Here is a 19,141-nt window from a genome sequence, read left to right on the forward strand (position 1 = left end):
CAAGCCGCAATATTTTCTTATCGTTGTTATCGCTCTTCGCAATACTTGTACACAAAGAAGAAAAATACGCTGATATCAGCGGCGCCGTCGGCTCCGATGCGAGCACAGCCGAGCCCGTCGCCTCCCGGCTGCAGCTGTTTTCGTTGCCGGTGGCGGAGGCGCGCAGGTTCGCGGTCGTCGATTGGGCCATTGGTGGTGCAGCGGGCGGGGCGCCGTCTACTTTGGACACCTCTCGCGCGGCAGACGTTCTACGGCACTGGCGGACAGTTCGCCGTCGGTATATGTGCCGCTTGCGTGGACGTGACCGAAAGTATGCAGTGTTTCGAGAAGCGATTTGGTGATGACGTATGTCACGTGACCTTTCGAGAAGTACTCGGCGAGGAGGGGAGACCAGCCGATGAGGAGAGTAGCGAAGGAAAGAGCGAAACGAGCGAGGGCCGTTTTTTGATCATCAAACGCGTGTAACTCCGCTATTACGGCACCATTTCGAAAAATTCTCGCGGGTTCTTGTTCGTTGTAGACTCGTGCACAACTGCAACATCACAACTAAATTTCGACCTCTGGGTGGTTTAGGGGCCCTTTAAAGACAAGAGATGAACCTACAGTTTACGTCCTGGCCTTCATTTGTGCTAATTAGTGTAGTGAAAATCCACTTCAGTGCATTTTCTGAGCGTGTATCATTAGCACGTCAATAAAACGAGGCCAATGATCTGTTGTGTTGTAATAGAACCTAATTTCTTTTTTTTTTCATTTTGTTTTGTCCTGGTGTATGATGGTATGATCGCCAGTATCGCGCGTGCACTCAAGAGAAAAAAAAAAAAAAAACTAAAGGTACGTGCGGCAGTTTTGTGGATTTTTCGTATGATTTTTGTATTGTACTTCACGAAATGATTTCTACATTTATTTTGCATGGCGTTACAGCTCACTCATTTTATAGTGAACGTACGTATGTGAATAAATGAATAAAGTTGAAACATAATGTACAATCATTTTGTGTTCTTAGTTTGACAAAAGTTGATTTTTAAAGTACCACAAAAACGGACAAGCTTCTGTAATGACGATGAAGTTACATTTTTTTTTTTTTGAAAAAAGTACGTCGCATTCTGCCTGTCACAGTATCATAAGCATTTTATCCCCAATATCAGAAAAGAAAGCTTCATTGCAACTAAAAAGTCACGCTTTTAATATATGTAAAAGTATTCTTAAACAAAGCCAAAATACCAATAACACGGTTATTAAATTATGCATATATCGTTTTTTTTTTCAAAGCCACATAACTATAGAATATGCATGACACAGGTTACACGTTTAAGTGAACCGGTGAGCCGTTCAAATGAACCGGTTCATTTCAGTGAGCTGAGCCGTTCCGAGCCGCTCACTTTTGCCCATCTCTAGAGCGCATGGCGCGCGGCGACGGTTTTGTCGCTGTTGGACCTTATACGGAACCCCACGACGACGACGACGGCGACGACGACAGTGACGGCGAAAATGCGCTTGTGTAACTAACTTTGTGGGTGCCCCTTGTTAAGTATTGTCATATGCTTGCAGAGCATATGACAATACTTTCGTCAGACTGCTCCTTCTCGTACAGTAGATGAAAACTGGATGCTATTTAAGAATACGTTACTATCACTTGTTGAGAGACATGTGCCCCTTGTTCGCATTCGCGGTGATTTAGGAAAGCCCTGGTTTTCTAATACATTAAGGAGGCTGTTGGGTAAGAAAGAACGTCTTTTTCGTGATGCGAAACGCTCGAAATCTTGTTTAAAGTGGGACAAGTACTTTACATGCCTTCGTGAATACACCAACACTGTGAAACAATCCAAAAAGAAATTCTTCCACCACGACTTGCAGAACATTATTCGTGTCAGCCCAAAAAAATTTTGGAATATTCTGAAACCAAACAATCGCTCCAATAACATTTCTTTGACTTACCCTGACGGTACAAATGTGCCACTTGATCAGCGGTCAGACGTAATCAACTCATTTCTTCTGTTTTCACTCGTGAGTCTGCACTAAAGGACGTTGATTTGCCCAGCTACTGTTTCCCCCGCATGCTTCCTATTATCATTAATTCTCAAGGCATTATGAAGCTAATTGAAAACCTGAAAATTTATAGTGCCCCCGGGCCAGATAACATCTCTGCTAAGATACTAAAAGGTACGAAAGAAATTTCCAGTCAAATATTACAAATAATTTTTACCCAGTCCATTACCGATAGCTCACTTCCAAATGACTGGAAAATCAGTAAAGTGGTACCTGTATATAAGTCAGGCAGCCGCTCTGATCCTTCTAACTATCGTCCCATTTCTCTAACAAGCATTGCCTGTAAACTCCTAGAACATATAATATATTCACAAATAGCATGTCATCTTGGGGATCATTCCTTCTTTTTTCACAATCAACACGGTTTCCGGCCTGGTTTGTCATGCGATACACAGCTTTTTGAATTTGTTACTGATCTTCACCTGAACTTAGACTCATCAATTCAGACTGACGTCATCTACCTAGACTTTGCCAAAGCATTCGACTGTGTTCCCCATCAGCGACTTTTGGCCAAACTTTCATGCCTCAATCTCGACCCTCTCGCACTGTCATGGATTCATTGCTTCCTAACAAATCGCCTCCAGTACACAGCTGTCGGAAATCATTGCTCTGGCACTTCTAGCGTGATCTCCGGCGTACCACAAGGGTCTGTCCTCGGTCCCCTTCTCTTTCTCATCTTCATAAACGACCTTCCTAACGGCATTTCATCCTCTATGAGCCTTTTCGCAGACGACTGCGTACTTTATCGTCGCATCAAGGACCAAACCGACCATGCAATACTTCAACAAGACTTACATTTAATAGAAACCTGGTGTTCCAATTCTCTTATGAAACTTAACATCTCCAAATGTAAAGTTATGCGGATCTCCCGTAAGCACTCTAACAAGGAATACCAGTATTCTCTAAATTCGACAACCCTATCCACCGTTCAATCATATCGTTATCTCGGTATCACCATTAACAGCAAGTTGACCTGGACCGGCCACATCACAAAATTGGCTACCGACACTACTAAATCACTTGGTTACGTCAGACGCAACCTGGCCCTGTGCCCCCCATCGACACGAAAACTAGCCTATGAAACTTTCATTCGAAGTAAACTTGAATACGCCTCAGCTATTTGGAACCCGCACCAAGCTTACTTGATCAACACTTTAGAATCAATACAAAATCGTGCCGCTAGATTCATCACTTCCAGGTATAGCCGCCAAGAAAGTATCAGTAAGATTAAATCATCCTTAGGACTCGAACCATTGTTGTTGCGTCGGAAAATTGCAAAGCTGTGCCTTTTCCATCGAATATATTATAACTTCCCACATCTGCATGGAAAGCTTCTTATTCCACCAACCCGTACATCTCGTCGCCTTTTTAACTCTTGTAGTATCCAGCGCTTGCATGGTTCAACATCTTCCTTTAATCAATCGTTTTTTCCTAGCACTATCGCAGAGTGGAACAGATTACCAGATAGAATTGTCAGCGAGCGTAACCACATTATCTTTAAACAGCTGCTCACTGATTACCTCAAACTCTAACCTTATAATGACCGTACTGTGTTTTCCTTCTTTCGCTTTTTCTTTTTTTTCTTTTTTTCTTTTTTCTTCTTTTCTTGCTTTTGCATTGTATTCGGTGTGCCGCGAAGTTTTTCCTTTTTTGTGTGTGTTCCTTTTTTTCTTTTTAGTTGTGTTCTCAAATGAAATCCACAGGCTGTAGGAAATTGTAACCATGTCTATATTCCTATTCTTACCTCCTGTAACCCCCCCCCCCCCCCTTATGTAATACCCCGACAGGGGTCCTTAAGGGAAAATAAATGATGATGATGATGAGCATCACGCAGAAATAATGGGCAGTTCTTCGGCATACCATCCATTAGTGAATTCCTTGCATATTGCATGTTACCAGAACTGAAACATAAATTAGAATACGCTTTTTATTTTTTACACACACTGCACGATGAGATTTTCATGCAGTGCAGTGCATAGAACATGTTGGCAAGCTGCAAGACATCTACTTCACACCATGTGACGAAGTCAAACTTTATTACCTAATAAATGATCGAGAAAAGATGCAGAACGTGTAATTAATTAACAAGAGTGACAAATAGCAGCAAAGGTGGCCATGCATATATCTTGAAGATGATTGCTGCCGGAGCCAGAGCAGGGCAGCCTTTGTAAGAGAGCACTGGCTGCCCACAAATGATTTCCGTCCCAGCTCACGCTTGAAGGTTCTTGTAGACACAAGCAAGCAAAAACCTGCACAGAGAAAAAAAAAAAAAAAACGCTTAACCTTGCACTCGGCCGCGCAACCCTTGAAACAGCGAAGCTGGGCGATCGCAGCCCAGCATTTTTCCGGAATTGCGCGCGAACTTTTCATCTTTTTACTCGTGATGATGATAATTTCTTTTAGCGTGTACCGGACTCACGGCGTCGCTGCGCGTTGCATAGCGCAGCTTGCTACACCGACACCGCGTTCCAATGACGACACCGCGTTCCAGGAGACCTGCTCCGTGAATGCCTCTCTCTCTCGCTCTCACAGCGCGCAAAACCTCCTCACCTCGCAGATCAGGAGCCTACGAACGCGCCAGCTGTGGACGAAGACGACGACGCACGAACGCAACCATATGGTTCGCATAAATGCATGTTCTGCAAGCGTGGCTGTATAGCCTTGTGGTTGCGACGCTCTCTTTGGGGCCGGGGGTACGCGGGTTCGAATCCCACTTCGGCAAGAAAGTTTATTTTCTTTCTTCGTAGTTTTCTTGCTACGCACCACAAATTACGGCTGGCTTAAACAGCTTCACGGTTAAAAAGTTGTCGCAGTTTCACCTGGAAGGCGAAGCATCAATTGCGATAGCAAATTTGCAGAGAGCTATACGGAGTAATGATAGTAGCTTTATCAGCTGTATAAACTTGGACATGCAGCAGCACCGGCAACACGCAGATCTGTTGTCGACGCCGTCGGCGTTTTGCACGCGTTCGCACAAAATGCGTGCGGCGTTGGTGACTGTTGCCGGAGCCTCTGATATAAATAGGCACTTGGTGCCGCAGCTAAACGTCGCCTCCCTTCCCTCCCCCTTCCCCCCTCCCCCACGGCCTCTCGCGCGTCGGAAGAAGGCGCGTTTGCTCTACATATATGGTGATTGTAAAGGAGGAAAGAGACGCCTACTTCTGCAGCCCTTAAGGAAGCACGGCGCAGAACGCGCGTTTGTTCTCCGCCGTGCGTTCACTCCCCGTGAAAGCGCGCGTCCCTCGCGCCCTTTCACTCGCAAATACAGCGTTCGGCGGCGCGCGGCGACGATTTCATCTCTATTGACGTCATACGGAACCTCACGGCAACGGCGACGGCGACGCCGACGGCAGAAATCTGCTTTGGAGTGTCCATATAATTGCTATCGCAATAAAAAGCGAAACAGGAAATGAGATTGTGCGAATCGGAACTTCAATTACCACTATGTGCCGAGGAATAACTTTGACTCGCATTAAAAATAAATTTAAGGTATCCTTTGTTTAAAGTACTGGAATCTTAAGGTATGTATGTGATGATGCTTAAAATTACGAGTATGTTTCATGACACATAGTTATTAAAATGCAGAGCAGAGTCAGATAGAGAAGTGCCTTCAGATTAATATATGGTGTTTCGTGGCTAAAACTTATCAACTTGTCAAACAAGTCTTGAAGATGATTGCTGCCGGAACCTGAGCAGGCCAGTGCTCTCCTACAGGGACTGGCCTGCTCTGGCTCCGGCAGCAATCATATTCAAGATATGCATGGCCACCTTTGCTGCTGGTAAATGATCTGCTATCTTAATTAAAAAGGTAAATCGCATTTTATAATACACCGATTGCTGTTTGGCGTTTTGCACTACGTAGCTGTCGCCTTTTTTTTCATACTTAAACATGACAGTACGAGTTAAGGAGGTAACATAGAAAGGACTGGTGATAATCACAATGCAATGCTTAAGGGGTTGGGTTAATCACGTTTCTTGATATATCTTCATGAGACCCTACTTGGCTTAGGGCAATACCTCACACCAATAACGCGTCACCTTGGATGATACCTCATACGAAATTGAAAGTATCTCATTATGTAATCAAACGGGAGCATTACCCGCTGTCTTAGAAGTGTTAACATAGTCGTTGCGTCAGAAAGTGCTAAGTGATTTGTACAGGTTGCAAGTTCATCATTGCATTTATAGCCTCAGGTAATTTTGCGCATCAGCACTGACTAGCAGCTGACCTCTGATTGATATCATTGAAATAGATGACCAAAAACAGCACAGGTAAAATTAGAGTTATGACAAATGTTTTCAGAGCAGCTCTGTACACTGCTGGAACCCGCAGCATCATGCCTGTTCTACCCGCACATATGACAACACAATCTGTTTCTCAGACGCATGCGCCCCCAGACATCATTGTGTGATCCTCTCAGAGTAAGGTTAAATAACTGTGTGCAAGCTACCTGAGATGATCAATTCGGCAGGCAACAACCTAGTGCCTATGGTGGTAGAGCCAAATTGAAGTTTGTTCTTGTATGGAAGCCTCGGCTCATCAATCACAGCAGCAAAGCATACATCCTGCAGCGGACACAATGATCTGAAATTTTACTGCTTGCTAATGCTGTACAGTAAATTTCTGTAAAACTAAATCACAAAGAAAATCTTTTACAATACAGAAATCATCACATACTGGCTTGAACACATTTGTGCATTGAGGAAGAAGGTGCAACGTACACTGTTGAAGCAAAATTTTACTTATGTATGTAAATGATCACACAACAGAGTTAATCTGTGAGCTCTTACATAGTATTCACTTCTTAGAGTTAAGCTTTGCAAGACTTAGGGAAACTAAGTAGTAGTAGAAGTAAACTGTGTACACTGGTGCTGAGAAACTGAGAATAATAGTGGCAGCTGATCAGTGCAAAAAAATTTTAAAAATGGCCGTTTGCTAAATGCTTAATATTTTACCGTGAAGTGCTCCCTGGTGTTAACCCATATACAAGCAATGTGAAGATCAGAGAGGGTAAAGTATAGTGGCTTACCTTGATCATAATGGTGAGGTCCCGCAATCCAGCTAGCGCCACGAGACAAGATGTCCAGCAGTTCAGTCAAAAGAACAAAATAAGAGCACACCAAGTCAGTTAAAAGACAGATATGCAATTAGAAGTGAGGTGAACCAAAGTTATTCTTTAATTATTGGCAAGCAATCGTGATTGCACTGCCAGATGAAGCGCGTACTACACTATCTGCAGCTTATTTATTACAAAGCGCCAGTGCAATTTTCACATCAGCAGATGATTGTATTAGACATTGTATAAAACAAGTAAGCATTGCGGTGGGAGCGCTACAAGCTGTATAGTGACACATGCGCGCGCGCAGAACAAAAGGACACAACATAGGGTGGGTACAGTCTGGCTCATGATTATGAGCAGCGTGCCCTCTCTGGATGCACTCCCTTCGGTTTTTAATGCTACGTTATCCATAAAGACTATAAACAAACAGGACCCTCGTATAAAAAAGTCACAGGCCTGCGCGGCACAGGCAGCACAGTCACAGCGTAAGCTGGTAGAGCGGCTCAAGAGTAGCTCCAATTCGGGCACCACACACAACATGGTCTTCGCGGCAATCTCTTCGCCTCTTTTTGACGCGAGCGATATGAACTGTCCGCCTGGCTTCGATAGCGAGCTGCGGCTTGTAATGCTATCTGCACAGCAGTTTGCTGAGCCCGATCAAGCCTTACAACTCCAACTTACTTGCCGGGCACGCTACGTTTGCAGGCACCTTAACTAGATGTCGCCACATTGCTGGCGGAGGCTGGGGATCGCGTTTTTTTTTTTTTTGACTGCGCGCTTCGTCTGAATCGCATTTCGTCGTCGGCGCCTGCGCACGCTGCGGTGCAGGTGCCTTACCTAGATGGCGCCACCATACTGGGGGAGGCTCGGGTCGTCTGCGCCTGCGCGTCTGCCTAGGGAGCATTTATAGGGCATTTTTCCGTTGCCCGATAGCAAGCGCTTGCGTGGCTCAGTGGTAGAGTATCTGGCTCCCACGCAGGGGGTGCGGGTTCGATCCTGGTGGGAACCGGGTACTTTTTTCGCATTTCCGGCGATAGCAATTATGGCGGCGCACGCCATCGAGGGCCGACACCATCGCGAAACGAAAAAGCTATTGGAATGAGCCTATGAACAGCTTACGCTGTAAAATAAAGCTGCGGCACCAAATGCGTATTTATATAAAAAGCGTTGCGAGGCGAGAATGTGGTAAAGCCTTCCGACGCTGCTCGACGAGTGTCCTGTTCTGATCTCGTCTAAAACTTGCGAGCCACCCCCAGAGGCACCGGCAGCAGTCACCAACGCCGCGCGCGTTCGGTGTGAACGCGGGCAAAACGCCCACGGCATCGTCAACAGTTCGACGTGTTGCTGGTGCTGCTACAAGTCCATGTTTACACAGCTGATAAAACTACTATCCTTACTCCGTATAGCTCTGTACTAATTTGCTATCGGAATTCATGCTTAGCCGGTCGGGTGAAACTGCGACATTTTTTTTTCAAACTTCCTGCCTCCCAGTGTTGCCAGGAAGGAAAGAGATGCCTGACAAATTTAGAGCCTGGCTTCTTGACTACCGCCAAAGTGATTGCACCGCGCTGGCTGCTCTGTGACACCGCTGCAATCACTTTGACACCGGCGTGTCGCTCCTGCTGTCAGCCCCTGCCTGCTGCGCGAGCATGGAATAAGGCGTCGTTTGTGCGCGCTGGGTTGAATGCGATAATAAACCCTTGATTGTTGAAGGTCTGGTGTGAAAGCGTTTTACAATGAAGCCAGCTTGTTATGTTGCTTCTTATGAGTTCGTTTATCTGTGGTGTCTTTTGTTGGTTACCACCGACGGTAACCGGAAACTAACATACCGTTTGGCATTTTACAGCATAAGCTGTTACGGGCTCATTCCAATAGCCGTTTCGGTTCGCGATTATGCCGCCGCCGGCGTTTGGCCGTAACCGGTATCGCTGGAAATGCGAAAAAAGTACCCGCTCTGCACCGGGATCGAGCCCAGGCCCACTGCGTGGGAGTCGGATACTTTACCACTGAGCCCCGCAAGCGCTCGCTATCACGCAGCAGAAATATTCCATTTAAACGCGCGGCGCGCAGGCGCAGACGACCCGAGCCTCCGCCAGTACGGTGGCGCCATCTAGTTAAAGTGCCTGCAACCGCCGCGCGCGCACGCGCCGACAACAAGATGCGATTCAGACGAGGCGCGCAATCAACACTATCCCGATGTTAGATCTGCGCCACGCATTCTGGGTACCTCTTCGGTACACGTTATGACGTCTCCTCGCAAGCTACGAACCGCTGCTGAAGAAGCGAATCGTAGAGCTACGTGCGCGGCTACAACCAGGCATCATCGGGCTCAGCAGACTGCTGTGCAGAGAGCATTACAAGCCGCAGCTCTCCGTCGACACCGGGCGGGCAGTTCAGATCGTTCTCGTGAAAATCGAGGCGCAGACACTTCGCCGCGAAGAGCCTGTTGTGCGTGGTGCCGAAATTAGGGCTACTCTTGCGCCGCTCAACCAGCTTACGCTGTGAATGTGCTGCGTGTGCCGCGCAGGCCTGTGGCTTTTATGCACTTCCAGACAAAAACATCTAAAAAGGTTCTTCAGTTAGACATTCTGAATAAGTTTAACAAAATACACTCTGGTAACACTAACAGTGAGTTGTTACCGCAGATAGAACATATACTAGTATATTTCAGGCCCTTAGGCTATGTTTAGAAGACATTCTATATGCAGTCTTGTCGTATACCAAGACGTCTATGGTCGTTTGTATCCGTTTCAAGACGTTTTTAAGAGGTTTTCTGTTTCGCGGGAAGCCATTACGCCACCACGGGGACTAACATGTATTTTTCTTGTACTGCGTAAGCTGGTGAATAAAACAAGGGGACTGATGTTCTATCTTCCCGCTGGACATAATTGGCACGCTCTTTATTATGCAAGCCAGCAATCGCAAAGAAAGCGTGCACGCGAAAACTATAGGTGACATGCGGAAGAAAACGACACAGCGTGGAACGCGCGCGCACGCACATGTAAAAGCAACGCGTGAACACAGCGGATGCAGGTGGTCTCCTGTAGTCGCCTCCGCTCGTCGTAGATTACGTCATTTGTCGAGCTCAAAGCAGCAGCGCCCAAGGTGGATAGACAAGACGTAGGCATTGGCTAACAACCAAATGCTAGTTTTTTTCAAGAGGCGTATGTAGTGTATCTGCTCATCAAGACGAAATCATCATTTTGAATGATTGAATAACACAGGTAATTTGCGCGTGCATCGCCAATTTTCTGCATGTGGAAGGCTACTTCTGAAGTCATCAATGAACCAGCCTAAATGCGCACGCTTGCATGTATGACCGATGCAGAAGACGGGAGAGGTGGCGATGCGATACTTTGCATTTTATTTCAGTGGCAACATAGACGAGGTCGGGAATTTTTGAACTCCCTAATTTGACTTGTGCAACTACAATTTTTCAGGTGGTGGTCGGGAAGTCACAGTGCCAGCCCCGGAGCAACCTGAGTCTCCTGTAAGTTATCATCACTCGACACATGGCACCGTTTCTAGCAGTTTTGAAGGCTTAGGTTGGAGGTGCCCTTGGCGAAACTGCGCTGTGACGAAAAATGTATCACGCCACAGAAAATGCTCGTATTAAGATGTCATTTCTCAGGGAGGTTCCTGTAAACAAAATAAACTAGCGGCTTTGAAATGAAAATTTCGTAAACTTCGGTCTGGGTTGGAATCGAACCCGGGGTGCGAGACGAGCACGCTTCGCTAAAGCTGCGTTTGCTCCACTTTCCAGGCTTACTAAATGTGTGCCCAGTGCCTGCGTTATTGCACACGTCACGTAGCAGCCATCTCGCTTACTAATCGTGTGGCCTGTGCGTGCACTAACGTGCTGCACGTTGGATACTAGGTTAAGTGTTCACGTGTGGCCTTACTTCCCATTGAGGCTCCTTATGTCTTGAAAGAAGTCTAGCCCCCATCTTAATGTATGAGCAATATGTCTTACAAAGAAGTCTAACCCAGATTGTATAACTGGGTTAGACTTGGTATAACTGGGTTATACCAAGTATAACTGGGTTAGACTAACTGTAACGCAAGAAGGCTTTCGCCTTCTTGTGTTACAAGTGTGTAACACCTGCCGAACTTTATTGTCATAATGCTGGAATCAATGCAAAAGGAGGGGATGGCTTCATTATTTATTAAACAACTTGATGGCGAAAAAGACTACCGTAGGTTGTGTGCCAAGTTGCCATCACACCTAAATAAAGATCAGTAATAAATACACGCGTACCCTCTCGAGTGAGGCTAGCTTAGCAGGACTATTTGAGGAATTATCAGGCATTGCCTGGTATATTATTGGCCTTAGTGAGGTTGAAAGAACTGGTGAGGCTTACACAGTGCTGACTAACGGCCACGTCCTCTGCTAGAGGTCTTCCAGACAAGAGAGAATCCGAGGTAGGATTTCTAGTCCATAACAACATAGCGGGTAATATTGATGAATTCTACAGCATTAGTGCGAGGGTAGCAGTCATCGTAATAAAGCTGAATAGGAGGTACAAAATGAAGGTAGTACAAGCCTACGCCCCGACTTCCAGTCACGATGATGAAGAAATAGAACAGTTTTATGAAGATGTCGAATTTGCAATGAGAAAGGTGCAAACTCAGTATACTGTAGTCATGGGCGACTTCAATGCAAAAGTGGGCAAAAAGCAGGTTGGTGAGCAAGCAATTGGCAGCAAGCGGTGGACCATTAGGGTTACAGAATGGATGCCAAGAGAAGGGAAGCGCAGTCGAGGACGGCAGAAAACCAGGTGGGATGATGAAGAAATAGAACAGTTTTATGAAGATGTCGAATTTGCAATGAGAAAGGTGCAAACTCAGTATACTGTAGTAATGGGCGACTTCAATGCAAAAGTGGGGGAAAAGCACGTTGGCGAGCAAGCAATTGGCAACTACGGCATCGATTCTAGGAATGCAAGAGGAGAGATTTTGGTAGAATTCGTGGAAAGGAATAGGCTGCGAATAATGAATACATTCTTCAGGAAGCGCCGCACAGGAAGTTGACCTGGAAAAGCCCTAATGGAGAAACAAGGAATGAAATAGATTTCATACTCTCTGCCGATCCGAGCATAGTGCAGAATGTAGAAGTGTTAGGTAAGGTAAAGTGCATTCACCATAGGTTAGTGAGGTCTAGGATTTCTCTCAACTTGAAGAGAGAAAGAGTGAAATTAGTCAAGAGGAAACAGGCCAACCTAGACGCAAGTAAGGGTGAAAGCAGACCAATTGAGGCTGGTGCTCGCAAACAAATATGCAGCTTTAGAACAAGAAGATGAAGATAACATAGAGGTAATGAACGAAACCGTAACTAGGATGATCTCAGAAGCAGCCATTGAAGTGGGAGGTAAGGCACCAAGGCAACCAGTAACGAAGCTCTCCCAAGAAACAAAGGACCTAATAAAGAAACGACAAAACATGAGTTTCGAACTCAAGAGATCAGATAGAATTCGCTGAACTGTGAAAACTGATCAACAAGAGGAAAGTAACGGATATTTGAAATTATAACGTGGGAAAGATTGAGGAAGCCGTAAAATATGGACGCAGCATGAAATCAGTAAGAAGAAAGCTTGGCATAGGACAAGGCAAGATGTATGCACTGAAAGATAAGCATGGTAATCTCATCAGCAATTTGGATGACATAGTAAAAGCAGCGGAAGAATTCTATACTGACCTGTACAATTCCCAAAACCGCCAAGCTACTTTCATTCGAAATAGTGATGAACCGGATACAGAAGCTCCTTCTATAACTAGCGATGAAGTTAGAAGGGCCTTGAAAGACATGAGCAGGGTAAAAGCGGCTGGAGAAGATGGAATAACAGTAGATTTAATCAAAGATGGAGGAGATATCATGCTTGAAAAGCTTGCGGCCCTTTATGCGCAATGCCTCACAATTTCAAGTGTACCAGAGAGCTGGAAGAACGCCAACATTGTACTTATCTATAAGAAGGGAGACGTTAAAGAATTGAAGAATTACAGACCCATTAGCTTGCTTTCAGCGTTGTTTAAAATATTCACCAAGATAATTTCCAATAGAATCAGGGCAACACTTGATTTCAGCCAACCAAGAGGTTCGCAGGCTGGCTGCAGGTAGGGATATTCTACGATGGATCATATCCATGTCATCAATCAGGTAATCGAGAAATCTGCGGAGTACAATCAACCTCTGTATATGGCTTTCATAGATTATGAAAAGGCATTTGATTCAGTAGAGATACCAGCAGTCATAGAGGCATTGCGTAATCAAGGAGTACAGGAGGCATACGTGAATATCTTAGCAAATATCTACAAGGATTCCACAGCTACCTTGGTTCTCCACAAGAAAAGTAGAAAGTTACTTATCAAGAAAGGGGTCAGGCAAGGAGACACAATCTCTCAAATGCTATTCAGTGCATGCTTAGAAGAAGTATTCAAGCTCTTAGACTGGGAAGGCTTAGGAGTGAGGATCGACGGCGAATATCTCAGCAACCTTCGGTTTGCAGATGACATTGTCCTATTCAGCAACAATATAGACGAATTACAACAAATCATTGAGGACCTTAATCGAGAAAGTGTAAGAATTGGGTTGAAGATGAATATGCAGAAGACAAAGATAATGTTCAATAGCCTGGCAAGGGAACAAGAATTCGGGATCGCCAGCCAGCATCTAGAGTCTGTAAAGGAATAAGTTTATCTAGGTCAATTACTCACAGCGGACCCTGATCATAGGAAAGAAATTTACGGAAGAATAAAATTGGGTTGGAGTGCATACGGCAGGCATTGCCAAATCCTGACCGGGGGCTTACCACTGTCGTTGAAAAGAAAACTGTACAATCATTGCATTCTACCGGTGCTAACATATGGGGCAGAAACTTGGAGGTTAACAAAGAAGCTCGAGAACAAGTGAAGGACCGCACAAAGAGCGATGCAATGAAAAATCTTAGGAGTAACGTTAAGAGACAGGAAGAGAGTGGTGTGGATCAGAGAACAAACGGGGACAGACGATATTGCAGTTGACATTAAGCGGAATAAATGGAGCTGGGCAGGCCATGTAATGCGTAGGATGGATAACCGGTGGACCATTAGGGCTAGAGAATGGATACCAAGAGAAGGGAAGCGCAGTCGAGGACGGCAGAAAACCAGGTGGGATGATGAAGCTAGGAAATTCGCAGGTGCAAGTTGGAATACGCTAGCGCAAGACAGGGGTAATGGAGATCGCAGGGAGAGGCATTCGTCCTGCAGTGGACATAAATATAGGCTGATTATGATGATGATTATGATGAATAAATACTACCATCCGAAGTTATTTTTATCACAAGGCGTATGTTTAACAATGGCATATTTTCGATCATCCATCACTTTGGACAGGAACCTACGCATGGAGCGGCATCACCTGAGCCACTACCATATCCGGAGTATCCTGTGCTGACCTTTCCCGGCCCAAGGGTGAGAAATAAATTTCAATTTTTGATTGCTACTTTTGCTGCACCGAGCAATAACAGGACCTCTCCAGCTTGAAGGCCCATGCTGGAGCAAAGCACGTTTGCTTCATGTACATCCATAGGTTGACTCTAAGGGTTTGGCGAATGCTCTTTTGGTCGGGAACTAAGGAAAGTTATCACGCCAAAGGTTAACATTTTAAAAAGGAAACAAATACATAATCTTGATGTCGCTTCTCTACGCGAGCATTGTTTATAACAAAAGATGGCCTCCACTGAACATTTAACGGTGGACCGAGAGCCAATGTAATATCAAAACCTAACATATGCAGTTTTCGCAACTTGATCGTGTACACTCCAGACAGGAGAGTATGACACTGGTCAATTTCGTGCATAGGCAGCTTGAGCAGAATGAAGGCAGACTAACACATATAAAGGGCTTAAGACTGCTCAGATGCCTAATAGCTATGCCAAGAAACATCGCGGCATCGCTTTACGCTCAGGGGCCATATAATAATAATGAAAATAATAAAAACCTTTATTTCATCATCACACTCGTCAAGGCAGCTGTAAGTAAAAGCTGCTCATCGTAGAGGAAGATTGACAAAGGCCGACAGTTAGTCCTTTGTACAAAACAGCCAGCAACGATACTTACAATAACATGCAGCATATGGGAAATCTGCTAAAGAAATACAGAGGATGTTAGTCTCACAAACAGACTAAGCAGGAGAACAAATATAAAGGTGGACCGTGAGCCAGTGTAATATCAAAACATAGCATATGCAATCTTCGCAACCCGATCGTGTGCACTCTAGATAGGACAGCATTACACTGGTCAATTTTGTGCATTCTAAACAGGCTGAGTCAGGCGATGTCATTTGCAGCTGACTTTTTATCCTGAGGCTCTAAATATATTTTAATTCAGCCATCTTTCAAAGTGAGTGATTTCGCTAAACAAACCCACGTATAATACTGTCAAACTATGTTGTACACGAATTTTTCACGTGACAGCATAGGCTGGTTGCTTATTCATAGCCAGGCGGCAATAAAACTAAGGAAATAGATACAGTGAGCGCACAGCGCAACATGTCGTTTTTGTACGCGACGACTGTGTCCTCAGGGCTGTTCGCGCCTAAAGAGAACATTTATCATTAGACATACGGCCCTTTGTAGGTAGCGCTTGTCCGTGTCTGCACGGTCATCCTTGTTATTTTCCTTCGCATTTCAAGCCTACCAATGAAGTCTACAAGACTGGTGCGCTGGCGCAGCGCAGAAGCTGGTAACGACTCGTTCTAAGATAGTTGTGCTTGAATTCCAGGAACTACCTGCTAACATGCCATACCTGCTAATATGCATATACTTTGTGCATAATAAGGCTATGTTGAAACACCGGATTTATTATTGGAATTGGGCTGAAGAGACTGGGACCTCAGGCACATATAAGACCCGTGTCCTTCCCCGTGGCGTCAATGCTGGTGTAGAGATAGACATGTCGGACTTATGCAGCAACGCTAGTGCAGCAGCGACGCTAGTGAGAAGGTGAAGTTAGGTGTGAACGGTTTATACGCACTGCTCGTGCTGATTAAAAAAGCCTAAAAAAGATAGCAGAATCCACTTCCCGATGACTGTCGACGGTAACGAGTTATGCATTGGGAGTGTATTGCAACGGGATTGAGCTTTCGCGCTCTAAAACCGCGTTATAAACATTCTCAGATACGATTCAGCCCATTCGAAAGTGGGAGGGCCTTAGTTGCCTGCGTGCCGCTTTCCGGAATGCTTTGCTGGCATAAGGTAATCATGAGTGCGACCAGCCAGTGGCATGCCTGAGAAAGGCATGATACCGGTAAGGAATGCTTGCAGTCCGACAAGCTTTACCTCATCAAGCAGGTAAAGCTTGTCGGAAAAGGAGCGGAAGGCGCTACAAGGCGGCCTAATAAACGGCTTTTGGTTGTGGCCTGCGTCCACAACCAACAACCAACCAAGAAATTTTATATTCGCGGGTACCATTCCAGAGCATGCACAAAAATTATTAACAGACATTTTCAATACCTTTCAGTCGTACCATTTGACACATATGACCATAGTGCGAAAAGAATACGTAGTAGAAATTAAATCGGGATTCCCTGACCTCGAGAATTTACCGGAGCTGCCATATAAGAAATCCTAACTACTAAATATTTTGAAACAACTGAATAAACAATAAGGAAAATTGTACCTTTAAGGGTGCTTTCTCGTGTCTGTTTCGGACCCCCTTACACCCATAGAAAAGGGTGCTTGGGCCAACTAATACGCCAACTCTAAAGGCAGATTTGTTTTTTTAAATTGCACCCTTTGCCGCAATATACGCGTACTCAAAGTGCACATTGCGTTTTATTTTTTCAGCGATGCCTTTTATCCCCACCCTAATCTTTCGGACTTCCGTACAGATTGGGAGTCAGAAATCTAACCGCTGGACCATTCCTCCGGCATAACTACAGGGAAGAATAATATAGCACCTTAGGAGTGCAGTAGCGCCTCTTCTGATGAGCTGGCGCCACGCTCTTCTGCGCTTCAGCTTATCTGTAAATAAGCACGAAGGTGAAACAATTTAAGCGGAGCTAGAAGTAATATGTGACAGGCAGGAACGAGAGGACGGAACAAAGTAAGTTTGTCTTTCTACTTCGACCCGGGTGTGCCACCTCCACAATAAATGTGTTTTTAGCGGCAGAATATTTCTCCGTACGCAGCTGCGAATGTTTATTCTAACCGATACGGCATTAAACAGCGTGTGACCTACTGCGCGTAATAATGCGCCTGTCCTGATTCTACACCACAAAGAACATGCACCTGAAGGACTATGATTGGCTGACCCGCTATGATTTGCTGACGATTGGCAGCTAATCTATACAACACCGAGCGGCGACAACCTATGCGAATCCAATGGTAGAACATTAAGCAGAAACTCCACTGGAGTTAGACCTCTAAGTATGCGTAAGCATTGTGCAACTTGCTCATCTCTACGGAGCCCGGCGTCATTATCAATCATATCAAACTTCATCCTACCAGCATAAACTGTTATCATCCCTTATCAGTCATTATTAACCTTATCGGTCTCGACGCTACCCTTGTGAACCCTTCTCAACCCTTATCGGTTTTCCTTAAGACCGTGTATCATTGCGCGCAAAATGACATGGACAAAAGAGGGAACACGTATAACACACACGAAGCGCAATGTATCAACAGATTTATTGCGAGAAGACGTGACCTTTTTATACCTTGCCACAGGCAGTACAGCGCATGACACCAAGGACGGAACCACACAGACACAAAAAATCAACACGCGCGTGACGTGCTATTCAAAAACGCTATTTCCTTAGCTGATAGGGTGATAGATGCCATGCTAATACACTTATCTTTTAAAGTTGTGCTGCAGTGGGCCTCAATAATGAGTCGTGTCATCTCATTGTTCGACGTTTCAATGATCATGCACTCTTTGAACATTGGTCTACAGCCGCATTCATCACAATGAAGTGCCAGCCACCCTCCCGTCTTGTTATTTACGTTGTTAGCATGCTCGCGGAGCCGGTCGTTGATGCAACGGCCCGTTTGTCCAACATAAAAACGCTTACATGATAAAGGTATCTTATATACTACGCCGACACTGCATTTCACCCATTAGTTTTGGTGATTCTTGCCCCATGCTTTCTTTTCTCTCTTGTTCGGGTTAGTAATTTTGCAAATTTTTCCAAGCTTATTCGGCGCGGAAAACACGACTCGAACGTTAGCTTTTTGGCCGATCTTCTTGATGTTGTGCGACACTTTATGGATGTATGGGATTACAGTGTACTTTCTCTTTTCTTTCTCCATCTCTTGGGAGGTGGGGACCACGGTGGAGCCAGATGCCCTGATATTCTTAAGTTGCTTCTCCGCTACGGACACTAACAGATGCCTCGGGTAACCTGCTTCTAAAAGGCGTGAAGTTTGCTGGCTCAAACTTCGGCTCGTCATGTGTGGGCAAGACTTTTCCAGGGCGTTCTTAAGGCAGAGATTGGCGAGTGCCCTTTTTATTAGTTTTGAATGGGCTGATTTGAACGGGAGGAGGGGTTTGTTTGCTCGTGGTTCATAGCTCCAGCACATAGCTCCAGCACAAGACGGGAGGGTGGCTGGCACTTCATTGTGATGAATGCGGCTGTAGACCAATGTTCAAAGCGTGCATGATCATTGAAAAGTCGAACAATGAGATGACACGACTCATTATTGAGGCCCACTGCATCACAACTTTAAAATATAAGTGTATTAGCATGGCATCTATCACCCTATCAGCTAAGGAAATAGCGTTTTTGAATAGCACGTCACGCGCGTGTTGATTTTTTGTGTCGGTGTGGTTCCGTCCTTGGTGTCATGCACTGTACTGCCTGTGGCAAGGTATAAAAAGGTCACGTCTTCTCGCAATAAATCTGTTGATAGTTTGCGCTTCGTGTGTGTTATACGTGTTCCCTCTTTTGTCCATGTCATTTTAAGCGCAATGATACACGGTCTCATGGAAAACCAACAAGCCCAAGTGAAAACCATACTGCCTTATCGGTTGTTATCAAGCTTATCGCAATCAATCAGATC

The 19,141-nt window shown here is 45.2% G+C and overlaps 1 protein-coding gene across 1 annotated transcript in view; it reads left to right on the plus strand.

The window, feature by feature from the left end:
• The window catches only part of LOC119455318 (collagen alpha-1(I) chain), a 694,093-nt gene that overhangs the window by 90,100 nt on the left and 584,852 nt on the right, over positions 1 to 19,141 (plus strand). The window contains exons 3-4 of the mRNA XM_037716715.2: positions 10,547 to 10,596; positions 14,475 to 14,552. Coding sequence (XP_037572643.2) covers positions 10,547 to 10,596; positions 14,475 to 14,552 — 128 coding nt within the window. The remainder of the gene's footprint in view (positions 1 to 10,546; positions 10,597 to 14,474; positions 14,553 to 19,141) is intronic.

The sequence above is a fragment of the Dermacentor silvarum genome, chromosome 6, assembly GCF_013339745.2.
Source record: "Dermacentor silvarum isolate Dsil-2018 chromosome 6, BIME_Dsil_1.4, whole genome shotgun sequence".
Classification (NCBI taxonomy): domain Eukaryota; kingdom Metazoa; phylum Arthropoda; class Arachnida; order Ixodida; family Ixodidae; genus Dermacentor; species Dermacentor silvarum.